The 18,779-nt window shown below is 36.3% G+C and overlaps 2 protein-coding genes across 2 annotated transcripts; both read right to left on the reverse strand.

Annotated features, from left to right (window-relative positions):
• Positions 1–3,059: 3,059 nt before the first annotated feature.
• Positions 3,060–5,887, reverse strand: LOC108677044 (dnaJ homolog subfamily C member 9). Its single transcript, XM_018165193.2, has 5 exons — positions 5,736–5,887; positions 5,284–5,436; positions 4,718–4,831; positions 3,875–4,086; positions 3,060–3,620 (listed from the first exon to the last, which is right to left on the reverse strand). Exons 1-5 carry the CDS (start codon positions 5,824–5,826, stop codon positions 3,429–3,431), a joined length of 762 nt encoding a protein of 253 aa, XP_018020682.1. The 5' UTR covers positions 5,827–5,887; the 3' UTR covers positions 3,060–3,428.
• A 5,499-nt stretch (positions 5,888–11,386) lies between these two features.
• On the reverse strand, positions 11,387–15,373 carry LOC108677045. The gene is made up of 5 exons (XM_018165194.2): positions 14,996–15,373; positions 14,365–14,465; positions 13,128–13,234; positions 12,349–12,477; positions 11,387–11,713 (listed from the first exon to the last, which is right to left on the reverse strand). The coding sequence occupies exons 1-5, from the start codon at positions 15,052–15,054 to the stop codon at positions 11,666–11,668; spliced, it is 444 nt and encodes a 147-aa protein (XP_018020683.1). The 5' UTR covers positions 15,055–15,373; the 3' UTR covers positions 11,387–11,665.
• Between the last annotated feature and the right edge of the window lie 3,406 nt (positions 15,374–18,779).

The following is an 18,779-nucleotide window of genomic DNA, read 5'->3' on the forward strand; positions in this document are numbered from 1 at the left end:
TAATAATAATAATTGCGTCATGCCATGGCTGACTTGACATGACGCAATGGTTCGCGCTATACGATGTTCTGCATAATTCTATACATTTCTCTGTGACAAAACTTGCCATAAATAGTATAGTATAGTGGTATAGTATAGTATCTTTGGCATTGAAGAATAGGCCTAGGCCTGTTGCCGATTCTTGTACTTTTCTTGGCTAGACTGGCCTTTTGATCAAATCTTTTCGACGGACAATAGATTTAAAATCGCTTCTAGATTTCAGTTGTTCCGTGGGATACGAGGCATTCTAAGACTAAACATATGCTCCTGCATGGCCTTCTCTAGTCTGTTCTTGAACGCATTCACACTCAGAGTGTCAACAATATCTTCAGGCTTTTCCACATGTTGGTGACTCGAAGCAAGAAGAAATGTTGTCGTGTGAACTGTGAAGTTGCACCGCAGTTTTTTTTAGTAGCTAGTTTAGCAGTAATAAACGTCATTTTAGTCATTAATATGCAAAAATTCATCTATTAGAGCTACAGGAAGTAATTTTGAAAAAAAATCACACCATTCAATTAATAAATTTATTACTTCAATCCATCAATTTCCCATAATTTCTCATTATATAATGTATGGAGTAAGAATACGGCTTATAATTCACAATTCATATTGATATTTATTATAGAGAAATTGACAATGAAGTCAAAACCTAATAAATGTTAAACATCATTTTACAATTTGGTCACGAAGGAAACATCCTACTGAAAGTAGGGCCTATAGGATGTTTTAATAATTGGGTCCCAAAGGATCCCCAAATGCAGCGCCCCAAGATGAAGATTGGGCGTAACCGTTCACTAGGCTAGTCACCGACTCACCGTGTGGCCGGCAACAGCCACATAAGAGAGAGAGACCCCGCACGAATGCGCGGAGTCTCTTCCCCTTCTTGGGGTGCGGTGCCTAACTTGAAACTTCTGCCCCGCTTTTGGGGCTCTCTTCGAGACCTACGGCTGGAACTGTCCGAGGTTCGCTACTCTGACCTGTCTTAGGTCGACGAGGAAGAACTATCCTTGAGTCAAACTCGAAGTCCAATCAAAATTGTCCTTGCAGCCTCATGGGCAGGCATTTTGTTCCTGAGTCGAATTTTCGAGAAGAAAATCGTCAAAGTAAAGGATTTCGCCGAGATTTTGGGACCAGGCTTTGTGTAGTCCGGTATTGTGGATATGCAACGAAAAATACCCCTATATAAGTAAGGCGAACCAATGGTTGGGTACATGGTTGAACTAGTTCAACCATGTACTAGTTCAACCATGGTTGGGTATACCTGGAAGTGCAGCAAAAGTGAGAGCGAGTAAGTATGAAGTATTGAGAGAAGTGTGGAAGAGTGTAGCAGTGCCAAGCATTATGTATGGATTGGATGTGATAGCATATAGTGATGGCGAGCTAGATAAATTGGAATTTGTACAAAATAGAGTGGCGAGATTGGCACTAGGAGCCCCCAGGTGGACTGCAGTAGAGGCCATGAGAGGAGACATGGGTTGGAGTACCTTCAAGGAAAGAAGAATGAGAGCAGTTTTGAGGTATAAAGTGAGACTGGAGCGAATGGATGATGAACGTTGGGCTCGAAATATGTATATGTGGAACATGAAGGTGAGCAAATGGGCACGCAGATGTCGGGCAGTGGTGCGTAAGTGTGGCATGCATGAAGCATGGGTGCGCCAAAGGCCCGCTGGGCCAAAGGACGAATGGGTGGTGACAGTACGGGTTGCGATTGGGATAGAGTGGGATGAAAAAGAGAAATAAATGAGCGAGTGAAAGACTATGGGCTGAAGGTATGGAAGCAAGGAATGGAGGGAAAGGACTCTCTAAGACTGAATCAGATGAAAGCGATGCCAAAATATGAATGTATGTATGATGGTAGTAGAGGTGGGGACCTTCTGTTTTGTGTTAGGGCAGGCGCGCTAGGTGTGAATGGACGTACATGCAGGTGGAATGAAAGAAGAGAAGATAAATGTTTTATGTGTGATGGGGATGAGAAGGAAACTGTAGAGCACTTGTTGATGGAATGTGGGGCGTATGAGAGAGCGTCAGTCTATGATTGAGGTGATTCTGAATGAGAGGTGAGACTAACGAGGTGGGGCATGAGAGAACAAGCGAAGAGTGGATGGCGATAATTACGGGTCTGTCTGAGGGAGCAACTGCGGCTATGTTTGAGTGTGAAGAGATATTTGGAAAACGTGTGGAGGAGGAGGATGTTATTAGTGGGGTCTTGAGGAATGGAGGGTTGAGAGAGGGGAGGGTGGGAAGACGTGTGAACGTGCCGAATTGTTTTAGTACGTGGTTTTACTTTTTTGCGATTGTCAAATTTTACATTTTTTCTTAGGACAGCTGTGAATATGGTATATTTGAACTTTTTTGTTAACATAAGAGTGTGAACTTTTAATTTTTTTTTTATGCTAGTAAAAGTTTTTAGGCAGCGTGTATGACCGATTTAAAGGTCGTGACCGTAGGTCACCACGCACCCCAATTTCATAATGCATCTCCAAACAGCAGACAACTTTACGGGAAATTCAAGGCTCATCGGACAAGGAACAGCTCTTATGGTCAAAAAATTGCAATCCTAATAGTTTTCGAAATAAGGTCGTTTAAATTGAAGAAAAAGTAATTTAGACCCGTTATTCACTGGGCAATGATAATTTTGTCTGTTGACTCCACCGTAGGGTGTACTACCTGCATTTCAACAATACAAGTCGTTAATGTCGCTCTGCGGGCGGGCAGCACAGCTAATATTTTCTTTGTTCTATGCTCGAGCTAGAACAAGTACAATACATTATTTTTCTGCAGACGAGCAGTAAGACAAGTAATTGCTCTGCTCTAGCGTGGTACAATTTATTTCGGCTCTTCAAGCGAGATAAAACATTATCGGCTAGCCGCTCCTTCACAAGCCTACTTCCCATATCTATTCTATATATCGTTCCATATGAAGTCATTACAATAATACGGAGCACGTTTCAGGTATTGTTACCGATCAAGGCAACAAGGAAATGATTATTTGCCGATCGATGATTTAAAATAGAATAAAATTGTGATGCAATAAAATTATATTAGGCGTAGAGGAGTAAGATATCATGCGTTGTTGACAAGTTTATATATTCGTACTAAACAAATTTCAATAAAAAAAAAACAAGAAAAATCAATTCTTCTGCATTTAACGATTGAAGATGAAACATAAAAAATTCACTACAGATATGGAAGTAGTGCTGAACAACACGATGCTCTCATTCTAAGAAAAATGAAAATTATCTTTAGAAAAAGCTGAGTTTGCTTCTGAAATAAGTAAGAATAATAATGGCGCAACTAAGATTCTACAAAATAAACTTTGTCCGTTATTCATGAATTTTATTCTTAGCTTTGGTATAAACACTAAAGCTTAAAACCAAGTAAGAAGGTCATCATTTCTTAGGCTTGCGTCCCTTTTTGGCTGGGTTTTTAGAGTATTTATCAGCAAGAGAATCTAAGAATGAGTCCATGTCCTTGGCTCTGTCCTGAGAACGCTTGAGAATGAGAGCTTGGAGAGAGGATGGATCGTCTCCCAGCCCGAGCTCCTGTTTAGCTGCTTCAGCTTCAGCTGCTTCTTTGCTCGCCTGAAAATTATTCAAATTTTTAATCCTTCTATTTCAATATACATCAGTAATAATTTTCTAGATAAAAAGAACTATACATAGATAATCATGTCAGTGAATTGAAAAACTAATATTTTCAAGTAATTTTGACATAAATTTCTATCACAGAAGTAGAATTGTCACCATCTGACTCGATAAAAAATTTTTTCTATGAGAGGAAGTAAATACAAAACATACCACTGTAACCATCAGACAAAATGAGATCAGCACATTACCTTCCTCTTGCGCTTAATCTTTTTCTCTTGCGTTTCGGACGTGTATGCTTTGTATGCCTTCACTCTGCCCTCTTTGATCCACGCGTCAATGATGCTCCTAAAGCGCGGCTCGTCATCAATGGTGCAAAGCAGCACAGAGTCCAGGATGTGATCCATGCTGCCCTTCCCTGTCTTGTATGCAGCCTCCAGGTCCGCTAACTCTTCCTCTGACCCTGATGAAGATTAAAATCATATTCGATATAAATTGGTACGTTCTAACTTCTATTCACAGCCAGACATAGGCTGTACCTAGGAGTGGTGCATTTTGGAATTTTGGAGTTCAACAAATGCAGTGTTACGGATGTTATACTGCAAAATTTTAGACCCCAAGGTTGATTCCTTCATGATTTGATGGTCGTTTAAAATTTTCAAAAATAAGAAAACCAGCATATGCATGAAAACTTTTCCAAAAATTCAGTTAAAACTTTTAGAGATCACAATGGGCAAAAATTGTCATAAAAATGTCTTTAGAATATTTGTTCCAAGTTTAAATGCTTTGTCTTATCATCCACTAATTATAGAATGCACCACCTTACTACACCTAGGAGCTGATGTGTACTGTATTCAAATAGTGATTGTCCATTGGATATCAACGTTTTTAAGAAGTCAAAAGAAGGAAAAGTCACAGCAAATAAGAAGTTAATTTTCTCCCAATTTTTAAAGTTACATTTGTGGAAAGAGTAAAAGAGAAAACATTGAAACACATAAAAACATAAAAAAATTATCTGATGATTTCAAGTTGTACAGCAATGGGTACCGTAATCTTATTTTAAAATGCTAGAGTACGGTATAATGAGTTCTTACCAACATATTTTTCCTTAAAGTTAATGATGTCTTCTGTAGTGACTGCCTTAAACAGTGAGCGCCAGTACTGCTGCCAATCTTTGCAGTCACTCGAACTTTCTTCATCCACTTCTCCTGTGAATATTGGTAAAAGCTTTTATTGTAGTGCTGCATTCTACTATTGCACCTTCAGTGCTGAAACATTAACTTTGGTGATGGTGATTGATGGGTCTCTGTAATTTCTGGGGTGTATCAAGAACTTATGGACATGTATGAATAACTTGAAAAACAAGAAACAGCATGAAATAAACTAACAACAGAAAGAACACATTAATTGAATCAACACCTAAGGTAGCAACTGTGGCATTTCAAGGAGTTAAAATGCCACATCGAAATGAGGCATTTAACTGCTGCTTAAACTTAACATTAATTTTTATTTCTCCCAGGCAATATAAAAATCTTTAGCTCAATTGTAGCTAATATCTGTTTCTCTTATCTTATTATACATAGGTTAGAAGCATGTAAGACAACTTGCAAAATGACATGTCATGGTGTAATCTCCTTGGTATAATATTCCTGCAACAAACCTGTTTCATCATACACTGCCCTTAAATCAGCATCAGAGAGAAGCTGGTACACTCGGCCAAGTGTCTGGAATTTGCGAGTAGCCTCCTCCTTCTCTTTATCACTCACTCGGTCTGGATGCACCGATAGAGAAACCTTGTGGTACGCCTTGCGCACTGAAAGATGGAATCACACAAAATGAAATCCATTAACAAAAGGCTGCAGTCAAAATGAATCAAAGTAACTTCAATCAATAGCCAAGTTGCATGAGCAAATTATCATCTCAATCACATCAATGAAATAAACCATTAGGCATAATATATTAATAACAACATTTTTGGATATCAAATAAGGTTATAATTTTCAGAAATCATAGTTCATTGAATAAATTGTTTTTCTATGTAAAGTGGGAATTTATGACAGCAGAAAAGCAACTTCATATAGGAGACAATTTTAGTGGTAACAAGTTTCTTACACTCTTTGTCAGTAGCAGTCTTTCTAGCACCCAAAACACTGTACAAGTCAGTACATCCAAACTGCTCTTTGCATTCTTCAATTAATCCCATAGTAGAATAAGCTCAATAATGTGATTTATCTCCAATTTCTGCACATATGTAAGAATTACAAATAAAAAACGGATATATGTAATTAATGATATCTATGTATGATAATGCTGGTATCTATGACATTACCAATCTATTCATAGGACTCACAAAGACTCGATAAAATAAGGACCATTTTTAGACCTATAAGGTCTAAAAATGTGTCTGCTTTGCCACTGAGGCAAATCCACACTGCTAAGTACAGCCTTTTAGCTAAAGATATTGGTGTATTTTATAGCTCTCTATCAAGCCATCTCAACCTCAAGTAGCTTCTAAGTATTATTATTATTATTATTAGGGTGCCAATGAAATTAATGGTAAAAATTCAAATACAATTTACCTATGCTCTCATCCTCAAAAAGTTATCCTTTTCACCATAATATAACGCCAAAAAAACTTGAATGAGACATCTTAATATTTCCTACTTGTGCAAATACATCATTATTTTTGTAAATAATGCCCATAGGAATTATTATGATTTTATGACAAGAGCTGATTTACTTATATCAAATGATGCAACATGCCCAATTTTTACTAATTCACTGAAAATTAGTGGTTGCACTCAATATTCTTAGTTGGTAATATTTAATTGAAGTTTACTTTCTGCTAGATTATTTTTCCACTAGATTCCAAGTGAAACTGGTGAAGTGTAAGCAAAAATTTTTTTGCAGTTAATTGTTAGCTGGCAATTCAGAGATGGAATCTAGCTAACATATTCTTATGTCACTGCCAGCAACACTGGCACATATGCTGAAGTTCTTTCTGCAAAATAAGCTGCCTTTTAGTTTAGCTTGCAGGCATTATGTTCATGAACTAATTATACATACAACTGCTTTCAATTTGTTAATGGGATATTCCATTTGTCCCAGGGTGCAGAAAGTGGGTGAATATCGAAAGATCTTTGGCGACGCATCAGCAGCAAAATTTACATCTTCAGAAGATCTTACAAACACATTTTGATTGAAATTATTGCATTTTAGAAATTACTTTGAAATTATTGCAAATCTGGACGACTGCAAGCGCACACAGTAAGGTTTCCGGTGCGTCGGATCATAGTGGCAAACCTGAGATTTTTTAGAATCAGTTCATTTTTAATTTCCTCAATTACTCAAGATTTGAACCAATTTCTTATGTATGATAATGCTGGGATCCATGATACTTTACTGGTCTACTTATAGGACTCAAAAATGAATTTGAGGGAGAGTCTAAAAATCTCTCAGATTTGCCACTAAGCGTCAGATCATCGGATGGATCAGGATGCAGTGAAGCTTGTCCAAAAATCAGTTGCGATGATCATAGATGCAGTGCGTGGAGAATAAGGGATATACTATTAAAGTAGTTAGCAGCATTTTCTTATTAAAAATTAACCAGCAACGCATCTTGAAAATGGCTGGCAACGCTTTGGACTAAAAAGAAATATATTGGCAACAGTGCTTGCCAACTCTGTACACGGGATTACAGCTACCAGATAACTGAAGGGTAGTGTCCAGTGTCCACAGATATTTGTCTTATGTGCAATGGCCACTGATTTTTGCCTTATTACATAATGTGAAAGAGCTCTATTACACCTAACCCTTTGGAGTTTGAGGATCTGTCATGAATGCATGAATTAACATACAGAGATGATTTTGATACCATTGGACTTGGATAGGATAGAATGTCGGGAGCGCAGCCGTGGGTAACAAAATAGACTCGTAAACAGGCCCTGGGCCTAACGCCAACCATCAGCATGCAATATCTACACATAGCCTCAGCCCTCAGACCAATGAGCTGTGGGTAACTCCGGATAACAGTAAATCCGCTTGCACAACACAGCCACTGCTTCACAGCGCCGGAGCCCAACTGGCCAGAGCGCAACAGGCCCTACCGCAACAGGCAGCACAGGTTAGGTTTAATAGGTTATGTGTTAGGAGTAGCTGTTGCGGACTTGCGGTAGGGCCTGCTGCGCTCTGGCCTGTGACTGAACTGCGCTGTTGTGGTGGGCGCTTTGTGTCAAAAGCCGTGAAGTACAGTGAAGATGCACGGCTGCATTACGCTCGGAAAGGTATATGATTTGCACTGTGGATTTGGGCTATGCTGACCTCTAGCTATCCACCCAGGTCCCAGAATGTCAGCTTTAGGATGAGCATAAAAACAGTAAAAATCAAAATTTGCAATTTTTGACCCAGAAGCTCCTGTTAAATCAGGCAGTAAAGTATGGGTTAATTTCCTCTTCTTCTTCAACTTTAAGCCAATATCTTATGTATGATAATGCTGTTATCCAGCTATCTAGGAATACTAGTCTTTGATATTTTACTTGTCAACTTATAGGATTAAAAAATGAACATGAGGATGACTAAATGAGTCTAAAAAAGTCTCTGCTTTGACACCTGGCAGCTGCTAGTATGGAATATATCTACTTGGCTAGCCGCGACTGAATTTTTCGAGCCGTGGTTTTATGGATTTGCCAGCTGTGATTCCATTTCTACGAGCCGTGATTCTACTTCACCGAGCCGTGAATTCCATATCTCGGCCATGAAAAGCCATTTACGAGGTGCGAATGCAAATTTATTTACAAAGTTTATGCACGTGTTACCCCATTGCGGAAGTTGAAAATTTTATGAAATGACATGTTTGCGAAGTGCAAACCGCGATTTTTTAATCAAACAAAAATTTATGACATTCGAGCCGCGAGATTTCATACCTACTGAAATTATATGATATTAGAGCCGTGATATTTCAGACAAAAATAGGACTTTTCCAGACTAGGGCAGCTGGCACCATGCTTCAACTTAAAGTTTTTTTAAATCAGACACCACACAATAGGTAGCTCATCTATAGTTATAAATTTACAATGGCTTTGTTCCTTAATACTAGACTACTACGTAAAATCAAAACCATAATAATTGCTATAAAGAAAAAAAACCTTAAGCCATGATGATGAGGGAAAATGATTAAGCAAGTAGATTAGTAGAGCATGCAAAACTTAGCAAAAGCCTTTTTGGAGTTAAACATATTTCATTGTTTATATTAGAAATTAAGAAAGCCAAGTTGCCAAATGGCAATTGGCAAATGCCTAGTACGGTAGTTCCGGGTAGTACCTATAACAAGTTGCCAACATATTCAACTTTTTGTTCTTGTAAAATTAGAGATTGTCATGTGATTCCAAGCAAAAAAAGTCCTAAATTAATAAGAAAGCTAAACATTTGGTACAAGTAATAGCTATTGAGCAAATCAAGCCTCAAAGGCTCAGCCTCAAGGGAAAGCCCATCAAGCGTCCGAACGATATTCGGCAAGCCGCAAGGAGACCGGGCGGTTAGGCTAAGGCCGTTAAGCATAGCAAAATTGAAGCAGCGAGTTGCGCGTTCAAGCCCGCAACAAAAACGGCCTAATAAACGCTGAACCGCTATTATAGTATATATAAACAATAGACGAGTACGCCACATGGTAACCAGCTATTTCTTAGCTAATTGCATTGTTTAAATTTCGCGCTCCTTTCAAGTCACTGACCAAATAACGGACGGGAAAAGACCAATCTAGTGAACCCGGAACATTAGACTAAAAGTTTGACTGGGCTGATTCACTAGGAAACATCATAGAATAGAATAGAAGTGTCGGCGTTGAAGAAATAGGCCCATGGCCTGTTCTTGCCGATGGCCATGGCCGATTCTTGAACTTTTCGTGACTTGATTCACAAGGGATCCGGCCTTTGGAACCCGATCTTTCCAATTTTCCATAGCTGACGATTGATTGAGATAGCTGCTGGACTTATTGCCTGGTCCGTAATTTGCTAGGCATTTTAATTAAGACTGAATATATGCTCCTGCATAGCTTCGTCTAGTCTGTTTTGGAAGATGTTCATACTCGGAGCTTCAACGATGCTATCAGGGAGGCTGTTCCACATGTCGGTGACTCGAAACGAGAAGAAATGTTGTCGCATGGTGATGGATGTGTTCCAACACTGTTTTTTTTAGTTTATAGCCGTGGCCCCTGGTGTTGGTTCTTGTTTCAAATCCTAGTAATCCTTCTGGAATCTGGTACATTTCATGAAAATGAAATGTACCGAATTATCAAATAGATCGATAAATTTTGATATTTTGTATTGCAATTCCTTCAAAATTTAGTTAAATTCACTTATTTCAACTTTATTTTAACTTTCGTCATGTCGATTAGGACCAGTAAGTGCTAATGTATTGTATGGCTATTTATCTATCTCACTCAAATATCTAGAATGTCTGCAATATTTTAAAATTTACATATATTTACTGAATTTTTACCGAGTGTTGTCCGATATTCTTTCTGTTTCGTATTCACGTAGCTCGCTAAACGCCAAAATAGATATGCATGCAATATTGGCCAAAAAGTGTCGATACTCGTTAAAAAAATTTTGTGAGACAGCTGTTTCAGCGTTGATTAGGTCGTTAGCCCTACCGACATTTCTTGACATCTCAGAACATTCACAGCTTGTTGCAGTCTCGAACCCGCACCTTTCTGCTCCAATCCTGATACTCTGAAGTGTTAACTGGGCCACCCTGCCACATGGAAAATAGTTCCGACGAACCATCGTTTTTTAAGTAAAGAGTGCTGCAAGAGTCCTTTGTTTTCCCGACATTACCCGTCGTTTGTATTATTGGCTTCTCGTGTGAGTGCAACTAAGATGTTAGCATTTCACTAAAATTTCACAATAAGCATGAGCAAATTATCATCGCTTATAAAATATCACTATGTATAGAAACTGACAGCAGTCAGTTGTATGCCGTACTGATTCCAAATTATTTTAAAATATTATTCAGCATCTCTCTGGAGTGATTGTTATCTCTGCTTCAGCAGTGAATGAGCATATGCTCAACCATATGTTATCGCCGAGCCGTACAAGAACATCTATAAAACTTCAATTTTCCCGTCCCGAAAGCTTATGAAAATATGATTTTCTTTTTTCGTTTTCGATCTTCGCTTAGGCTCGTGTATTCTTTATTTGTTTAGACACCTGATTACCGCACAGAAGCATTGTTTCTCAAAACTCCACGGAAATTACGCTGAGTATTTAGATAGCTTTTAACCAAGCCGTTATATAATTCAATTGTCGATGTCTGGAAACTTGTATTTGCATTCAGAAATGACATGTTCGAGTTTCCTGCAATGACATAATTTTGTTCATAATAAGGCAACCTTTAATTTTATAACATCTAATTTTGATATTGCTTATTTAAACCTGGTATTGAAGTTGAAGCCATCAATTATATTGGAAGCTCATGCATTCTGCGCAACACTTTTCATGCTGCTAATAAATTCCTCCTTAAATGAGGATACTTCGTTATATATTATTATTATGAACGGTTATTATGTTGAGCCAAGTTTCAAATTTCGTATTGAGCTTCTGATTTGACGAGTTGGTATGATTTTTTATATTATTTTGCTTTTTTAATTGGACGTAATTTTATTCAATAACAGACCACGAACTACTTAAATTTGGAAATGTTCGTCAAATTTATTTCCAGGTTGGTTTGGGAATATCACGGTAACTGGATAAAAAAGGTCCACATTTAATGCCAAAATTTTATTTGTCGAGAAAGTTAATACTATCTTTCAGCTATTAAGCGAGAGAAGCTCATAAATGGACATTTAAAAACACTGTTTTTGTAAACTAAACTCGTACACACACAAGGTGGCAACTAAACTGGTGACAACTGAAGTGTCGTCGTATATGGCTCCGAAAATTTTTTTTTAAACCTATTGATCTTTCTATTGGGAGTGTGGAATTTTCCTATTGATTGATCGGTTATCAGTAGAACCGCAAGCCAAAGCCGTCGTGGAAGCTCAAGCCTTACTTAGGTCTGGTAGCTTTCAGGAGGCAGGACTCGAGCTGAGTGAACTGCAACAAGAAACACAATAGGATGAAACTAATAGCCTTCTTATTTATAATGAAAGAAGTAGCCTTCTTGTTTAGAATGAAAGTATTGGCCTTCTTGTATACAATGAAAGTATTGGCCTTCTTCATTAAAATGAAAGCATTAGCCTTCTTGTTTAGAATGAAAGTATTAGCCTTCTTGTATACAATGAAAGTATTGGCCTTCTTCGTTACAATGAAAGTATTAGCCTTCTTGTATACAATGAAAGTATTGGCCTTCTTCGTTACAATGAAAGTATTGGCCTTCTTGTTTGTTACAATGAAAGTATTAGCCTTCATGTTTACAATGAAAGTATTGCCTTCTTATTTACAATAACAGTATCAACCTTTTAGTCTAGGATCAATGTATTAGCCTTCTTGTGTACGATTAAAAGTTATAAACTTCTTGTTTACGATTAATGGGAAATGGGAATAGAAATTGTGTGTTAATAAAAGTATCAGACTTCTTGATTAAGATTACCCGACAATAAGAATAACATTTGTCTCCTAATCCCTTCACGGATTTGTTTGCATTTAATTATTACGGGTTCTTAACTGAATTTCGAGTGAAAACAAAACGAAAATTAATAATGCAAATTGTGAAAGTATACGTAACTCACATTTAGATACGTCATGGTAGCTGCTTCGCACTGCGCATAGGCATTTTGGAATTGAGTATCCGCATCACATTGGTTCTTCAAATATTTTACTTTGTACACATTCCCGTCAAACGTTCCGTCGGCCTTCAGCTGTTGAGAGATAAATTTATTTTATTTAAAGGTGTATTTATTATTTACTTATTTATTTAGAGGTGTATTTATTATTTATTTATTTATTTAGAGGTGTATTTATTATTTATTTATTTATTTATAGGTGTATTTATTATTTATTTATTTATTTAGAGGTGTACGCATGAGCTAAAAATTCCTGTGTGCTGTAATTCTGGCAAACGAATATATTTTAGTTATTTTCATTATTGACTACAATACATGAATAATTTTCATTTTTCTACTACAATATTTGAAAGTTACTCCTAAAATTTCAAAATATTGAATTTATTCCATCATTATTACAACATCATTGTAAATAAAATTTGGTGTAACGTTTATAATTGGTCGGATCTAGCCGATTCAATGAATCACAAAATTATTACAGCTAGATGTGGTTTCAACCTCACATCTAACTGCTCGAACCTTGAGATTCTCAACCGACGCTTCACCGATTCTGATCAGAAATATCGTAAGAAGCTGTGATCGAACCCGCAACTCAACGCTCCTTTCTCGATAATCTGAACTGTTACCACTAAGCCACCCTGTGTCATTTTATTATTTATATAAATGTGTCACTATTCGGGCAATATGACTCACTAATTTGTCTGACTATGAACAGAAGTACTCACGAGTCCGCTTGCTTGCATGATACACTTGAAATAATTTTTCATGATTGGTGCACAGAAAGCAACATCGTAGCTTCCGCCGTAGAGAGTAATGCCCTTGCACTGTGGATCTGTGGTAGAAATATTGAGCCTAAATTTTTGCTTCAAGCTTCAAAACATCAAATGCGATGCGAGAAGAGTACGAATGTTAAAATTTTGCTGCTTTACTGCCCAAAATTTTTTGAAAATAAGAATCCGATATATCTGCTAATTTTAATATTTTAATATAATATTTTTTTAATTCAATAATACATATCGACTTGTGATGCTCGTTACTAAGCTGAAGCTCCCTTTATTAGTTGATTTATGAAACGCGTTAATGCTTAATATGGCCTTTATGAAATCGAAAAGGATTTATTGTTGTTCATCGAACAAATTTTGTTCGATATTGTTGTTCGATACAATATCGAACACTTGTTCGATATTGTTCGAACAAATATCATCGAGTCAAAGCCTCGACGATATTTGTTGAACATTATTCTCTATCATTATATCATGGTTAAATTGGAAACTCCCAATGAAAAACCTGCCGTTTTTACCAGTCTCGATTATTATTTTCAGAAACTCGATTATTGCATTAAAAAAAGGTGGAAAAGTTTTACGCTTATTTCTAATACACAATCTCTAATTTCAAATCATGTTGAAGAGGTTAATCGTTGCGACAAATTTTGATTTTTCATCAGTTTTCATGATTATTAGAAATTATTTCTCCTGTAGCCAACCTCTTGGAAGCAAAAATTAAATTCAAGTTATTCATCTTCATGGCTACATAAAGTGTCATCAATTCAACAAGCGAGAGTTATGAAACATATCAAAAAAATTAACCTCTCCACCACACGTTCACCACGCTGATAAATGATATAATATATTTGAATTTTGACAGGCTAACTTGCTTTAGAAAGATAGATAATGCTAATAACAATAGCGGTTTCAGCGTTTAATAGGCCGTAGGCCTGTCGCCGATTCTTAACATCGCAGAACATCCACAGCATTTTGCGGTCTCGAACGCGCAACGCACTGCTACAAATCTGCTTTGCTTAACCGCCCGGCCTCCTTGCCGATTGTGACCAGAAACTGGCGCACAGAGCTGGGGTCGAACCCGCGCCTCTCTGCGCCAATCTTTGGTACTCTGAACTTTAACAGTGGGCCACCCTGCCCACCACTGGGCCACCTTGCCTATATAGATAATGCTAATACTTACATGTAGCATGTTTGCGAAGATCAGCAGTATTTGTTGTGTAGCAGTTAGATCGATTCATGGACTTGGACGCCAAGGCAATTGCATCGTAACAAGCGGCGCCACTGTTAATAAAAAATTATATCAAGTTAATAACAAGATTTAGTCTTCCCACACAGGCTTTTACTTGGCTTGAAGTATCAATCAACAAAAGAAAATAAATTTTCATTTTGTTATCCTGTTTGTTTTTAATTATATTTAATCAATTAGAAAAATTAATTACTTATACTGTGAACATTGTTATCATCGTAGCTCACATATAACGTTATTAGAGGAATTATTTGAGCTATTGCTGCAACGAATATCCATTAATTAAACGTATTGTCTCCTCCTTGATATTCTTAATTCGTGCGTTCTGCGCTCAACATTTTTATAAAGACGAATCGCTTCACAGAAAATATCCTTATTTCACATGAAAACTGTCTTAGCACGAAGAGGAGACGAACAAAAGATTTTGAAAACGAACTTAACTATGAAAATGAATACTGTATTACGAAAAACCAATCAACACGCACCGAAAATTAACACATATCAGTCACAGAGCTTAATTAAAAATATATTCAGTTGACAGTTTAAATTATCTCGAGATACTTACGCCTGAGCCGACGCTGCCGTTGCGACGACAATCAAAAGAAGTACAAGAGCTCGAGCCATCGCTTCTCGGTGATATGGGATTGCTGTAAAAAATTACGACAAAGGTGGTCGTTGCTATGTCGTGTCACTGGCGTAATGTTCTAGAAAGGACTGCTGTAAAATGACGGTATCGTGTGGAGGCTGAAGAGGTGGTCGTTGCTATGTCGTGTTACTGGCGTATTGTCACTAGCAAGGACTGCTGTAAAATGACGGTATCGTGTGGAGGCAGCAGAAGTGGTCGTTGCTATGTCGTGTTGCTGGCGTATTGTTTTGCCAAGGACTGCGGTAAAATGTCGGTATCGTGTGGAAGATGCAGAGGTGGTCGTTGTTATGTCGCATCGCTGCTGGTTTGTATTAGTTTATAGGCCGCAGTGCTGATGGTTCAGGTGTAGTAATGTGCATATTTGAGCAACTGTACACTCATGGGCTCTTCTGGATGATATTTATCAAGCCTCAGCAGATGATGCTATCACAAATAATGCTGTTAGAACTACGAAACAAATGATCTTACGTTAAAGAGAGTAGAAACCATGGTTGAATTAATTATTCAACCATGGTAGAAACAAGGAAGAAGAAGGCTGGTGATGGCTGGTGATGAATGGCGTGTCATACATGTTTGATCACGGCCACACATGTATGACCATGGCTCTGATAAATGTTTCGATATTTGACGAGCCTTTGTTCTTCATAACTCACCTGATCAAATAACATTATTCTGATACAACGATGTGAGAATATGTTCTAACATTATTCTAACATGATGATGTGAGAACATGTTCAAAAATTATTCTAATATAACGACGTGTGAACATGTTCGAACATTATTCTAACTATCTAACATAACGATGTGAGAACATGTTCGAACATTATGCTAACATAACGATGTGAGAACATGTTCGAACATTATGCTAACATAACGATGTAAGAATATGTTCAAACATTATTCTAAAATAACGATGTGAGATCATGTTCGGCTGTTGCTTCATATTCCTTACGTTCATCTAAGCTCCCTCAGACGAAAAGATTTTGACCTCTGAAGTTTACTCAAGTGTTGATAATAATAAAATAAACCATTAAGGAAGACTATAAAAATATCACTAGAAAACCTTATCATACGTAATGATTTTATTTTATGTTGTTAGATCGCCATGATGGCATTGAGATCACTAATGGATTTGTATCACTAATGGATTTTCTGGACATTTGTACCAACTGAAGTGCCGTACTACTACTTAGGAAGTTACAATTTATTATTCCACATAAAAACTTTATAAAAAAACAGCATTAATAAAATCATAAGATTTCAAACAATATTTTATTTCCAATATATGCTGCCTTATTAAATCAAAGTAATAACTGAAAATCATGAATAAAAAATCAGAGGATTATCAAAGGAAACGAGTGAATGCTCTTCGTACGGCACTCGAAAATAAATAAAATTGAATAATTTGATGATTGAAATTCATGAATATTGGCTTGAAGAAAAATTATGTCAAGGAAAATACAATTGTTATGTCATTTACAAATACGCATTTAAGGTTATATTATATGCTATTTATTGCAAATGTTTTCACATTTCTTGCCACATTTAACCCCTTTTGTAGAAGGAATAGTACATTAAGTAGATTTATATATCGGTAGAGTAGCAATTCATTTTTACATAAAACAAGTAAAAAAACTTAAAAAAACACGTTTTCTTAACGGACAAAAAAGAAAAACATTTACTCTTACATAACATTTAAGTTATGTAAAATGTTATGCAATGTTATGTAAGAGAAAATGTTCTTCTTTTTTGTCCGTTAAGAAAATGTGGTTTTTAAAAGTTTTTTTACTTGTTTTATTTCACTATTTTTAGTTTTGTAAAAACCAGAAAAACATGGTTTTTAAAAATATTTTTATATTTTTTTATTTTCTACTTTTTAGTTAGCAATGTTAGCAATTCAAATCAATTTCCAGGGTTGGCAAGTGTGGATGTTCGAGAAAAACTCAATTCCAAACCTTGAATTTTTAGTGTTTTTTTTTTATTTTTTTTTCAAAAATTAAAAAAAATTAATTATCATTTCTGATGATCAAATCTTGAATTGTTAGGCAGCATAAACAGGCATGCCAAATTTCAACTTACTGTGATGTTTAGAAGTGCTCTAAATTAAGGTTTGAATTTTTGATGACAGACACACACGAAACGAAGTCAAGAAAAACGTGGTAAAATAAAATCTTCCCGATTTACGTCAGAGTTCTGCAGAAGGGAACTGATTGCAAGCGCCAGAAAATCAAGATATTGTATCAGGAAAAGTTCCATATTCAGACACTGCCAGTTAAAGTAAAACTAAACAAACCAAAGTTGCTGCAACAGTACGAAGGACGTGACAGAGTTCAGATAAATCATTCATATTCAGCTGTCCATGACACGGTCGTACATACATGGTGACCCTTTTAATTTGTTAATAAATAAAAAACTAAGAACGTTATGAAGTTAAAACTTTTTTTATTTAAAAGAAGAACATTTTTATGGTAATATATATTAATATATTACCATTTAATGGTAATATACAATATTTTAACTAATACAATAATAAAATATTGTAATAGGATACAATATTTTAACTAGGATAAAATATTACCATAAAAATGTTCTTCTTTTAAATAAAACAAGTTTCTTCATAACGTTCTTAGTTTTTTATTTATTAACAAATTAAAAGGGTCAGTTAATTCTGGTTCACCCTGTATAATGGGTTCTACTCCCCGGCGCGGTCACAGATTTCCTAGGCACTGAAATGCATGGTTGAAATATGTTATACTAGTTCAACCATACTGAAATGAATTAATGCGAACATGCAGGAACACGAATGGTTCATATTCATATGCCATCTTGTTGTAAAACTAATCAATAGATTTTACATTAAAAACTCGACTTCGATTATATAATACTGGAACAAATCCTGTTAAATAAAAATTCTAATTTAAAACGATCAGTTTCTCAAGAGAATGAATATTTTATTTTCTTTATCCACCAGAAACTCAGCTTACCAATTTTATGCTTACCAGCAACTCTGTTTACGTCCCGCCTCTACCAGCAACTCTGTTTACGCCCCGCCTCTACCAGCAACTCTGTTTACGAACGTCCCGCCTCTACCAGCAACTCTGTTTACGTCCCGCCTCTACCAGCAACTTTGTTTACGTCCCGCCTCTACCAGCAATTCTGGTCGATCTGAAGAACCGTATCACTGCTACGGTGCTTTGCCGTGTAGCACAAGGGGACATATTCAACATTTATAAATATGTAAAAAAAACTTTCTCTTTCCAATGGAGTATAAATTATTCATTTTGAATACATATTTAAATAAATACGAATTTTTTTAATTGGGTCCGTCATTTACCCTGTATTAATATTAGTAGCATAGACTACAAATATTATATATGGTATATAATAATGTCCAATACCGAGTAGTCAAGCAAATACAGTTCGCTTTTTAGGTTCCTGAGTAAATTAATCAGATTCATAGATGGTAATGGATGCATTATCATTAGATAATTATGTGATTTCTGGTTTATTTCATTTATAATTTTTTTAACCGTATGCCACGGACCATTCGTTTAAATTACCTGCTACGGCAGTTCGACTAAGAATAGAATTTCAAAGGACAATAATTGAATGAAGTCTTCTATAAGCTATGAAAATCGGAAGTGGTTTCAAATTAATTTTGTTAGGACAAAATGCATATCGAAATAAAATGAGTACACAAAAA

Source organism: Hyalella azteca, unplaced genomic scaffold (assembly GCF_000764305.2).
Source record: "Hyalella azteca isolate HAZT.00-mixed unplaced genomic scaffold, Hazt_2.0.2 contig7741, whole genome shotgun sequence".
Taxonomy (NCBI): domain Eukaryota; kingdom Metazoa; phylum Arthropoda; class Malacostraca; order Amphipoda; family Hyalellidae; genus Hyalella; species Hyalella azteca.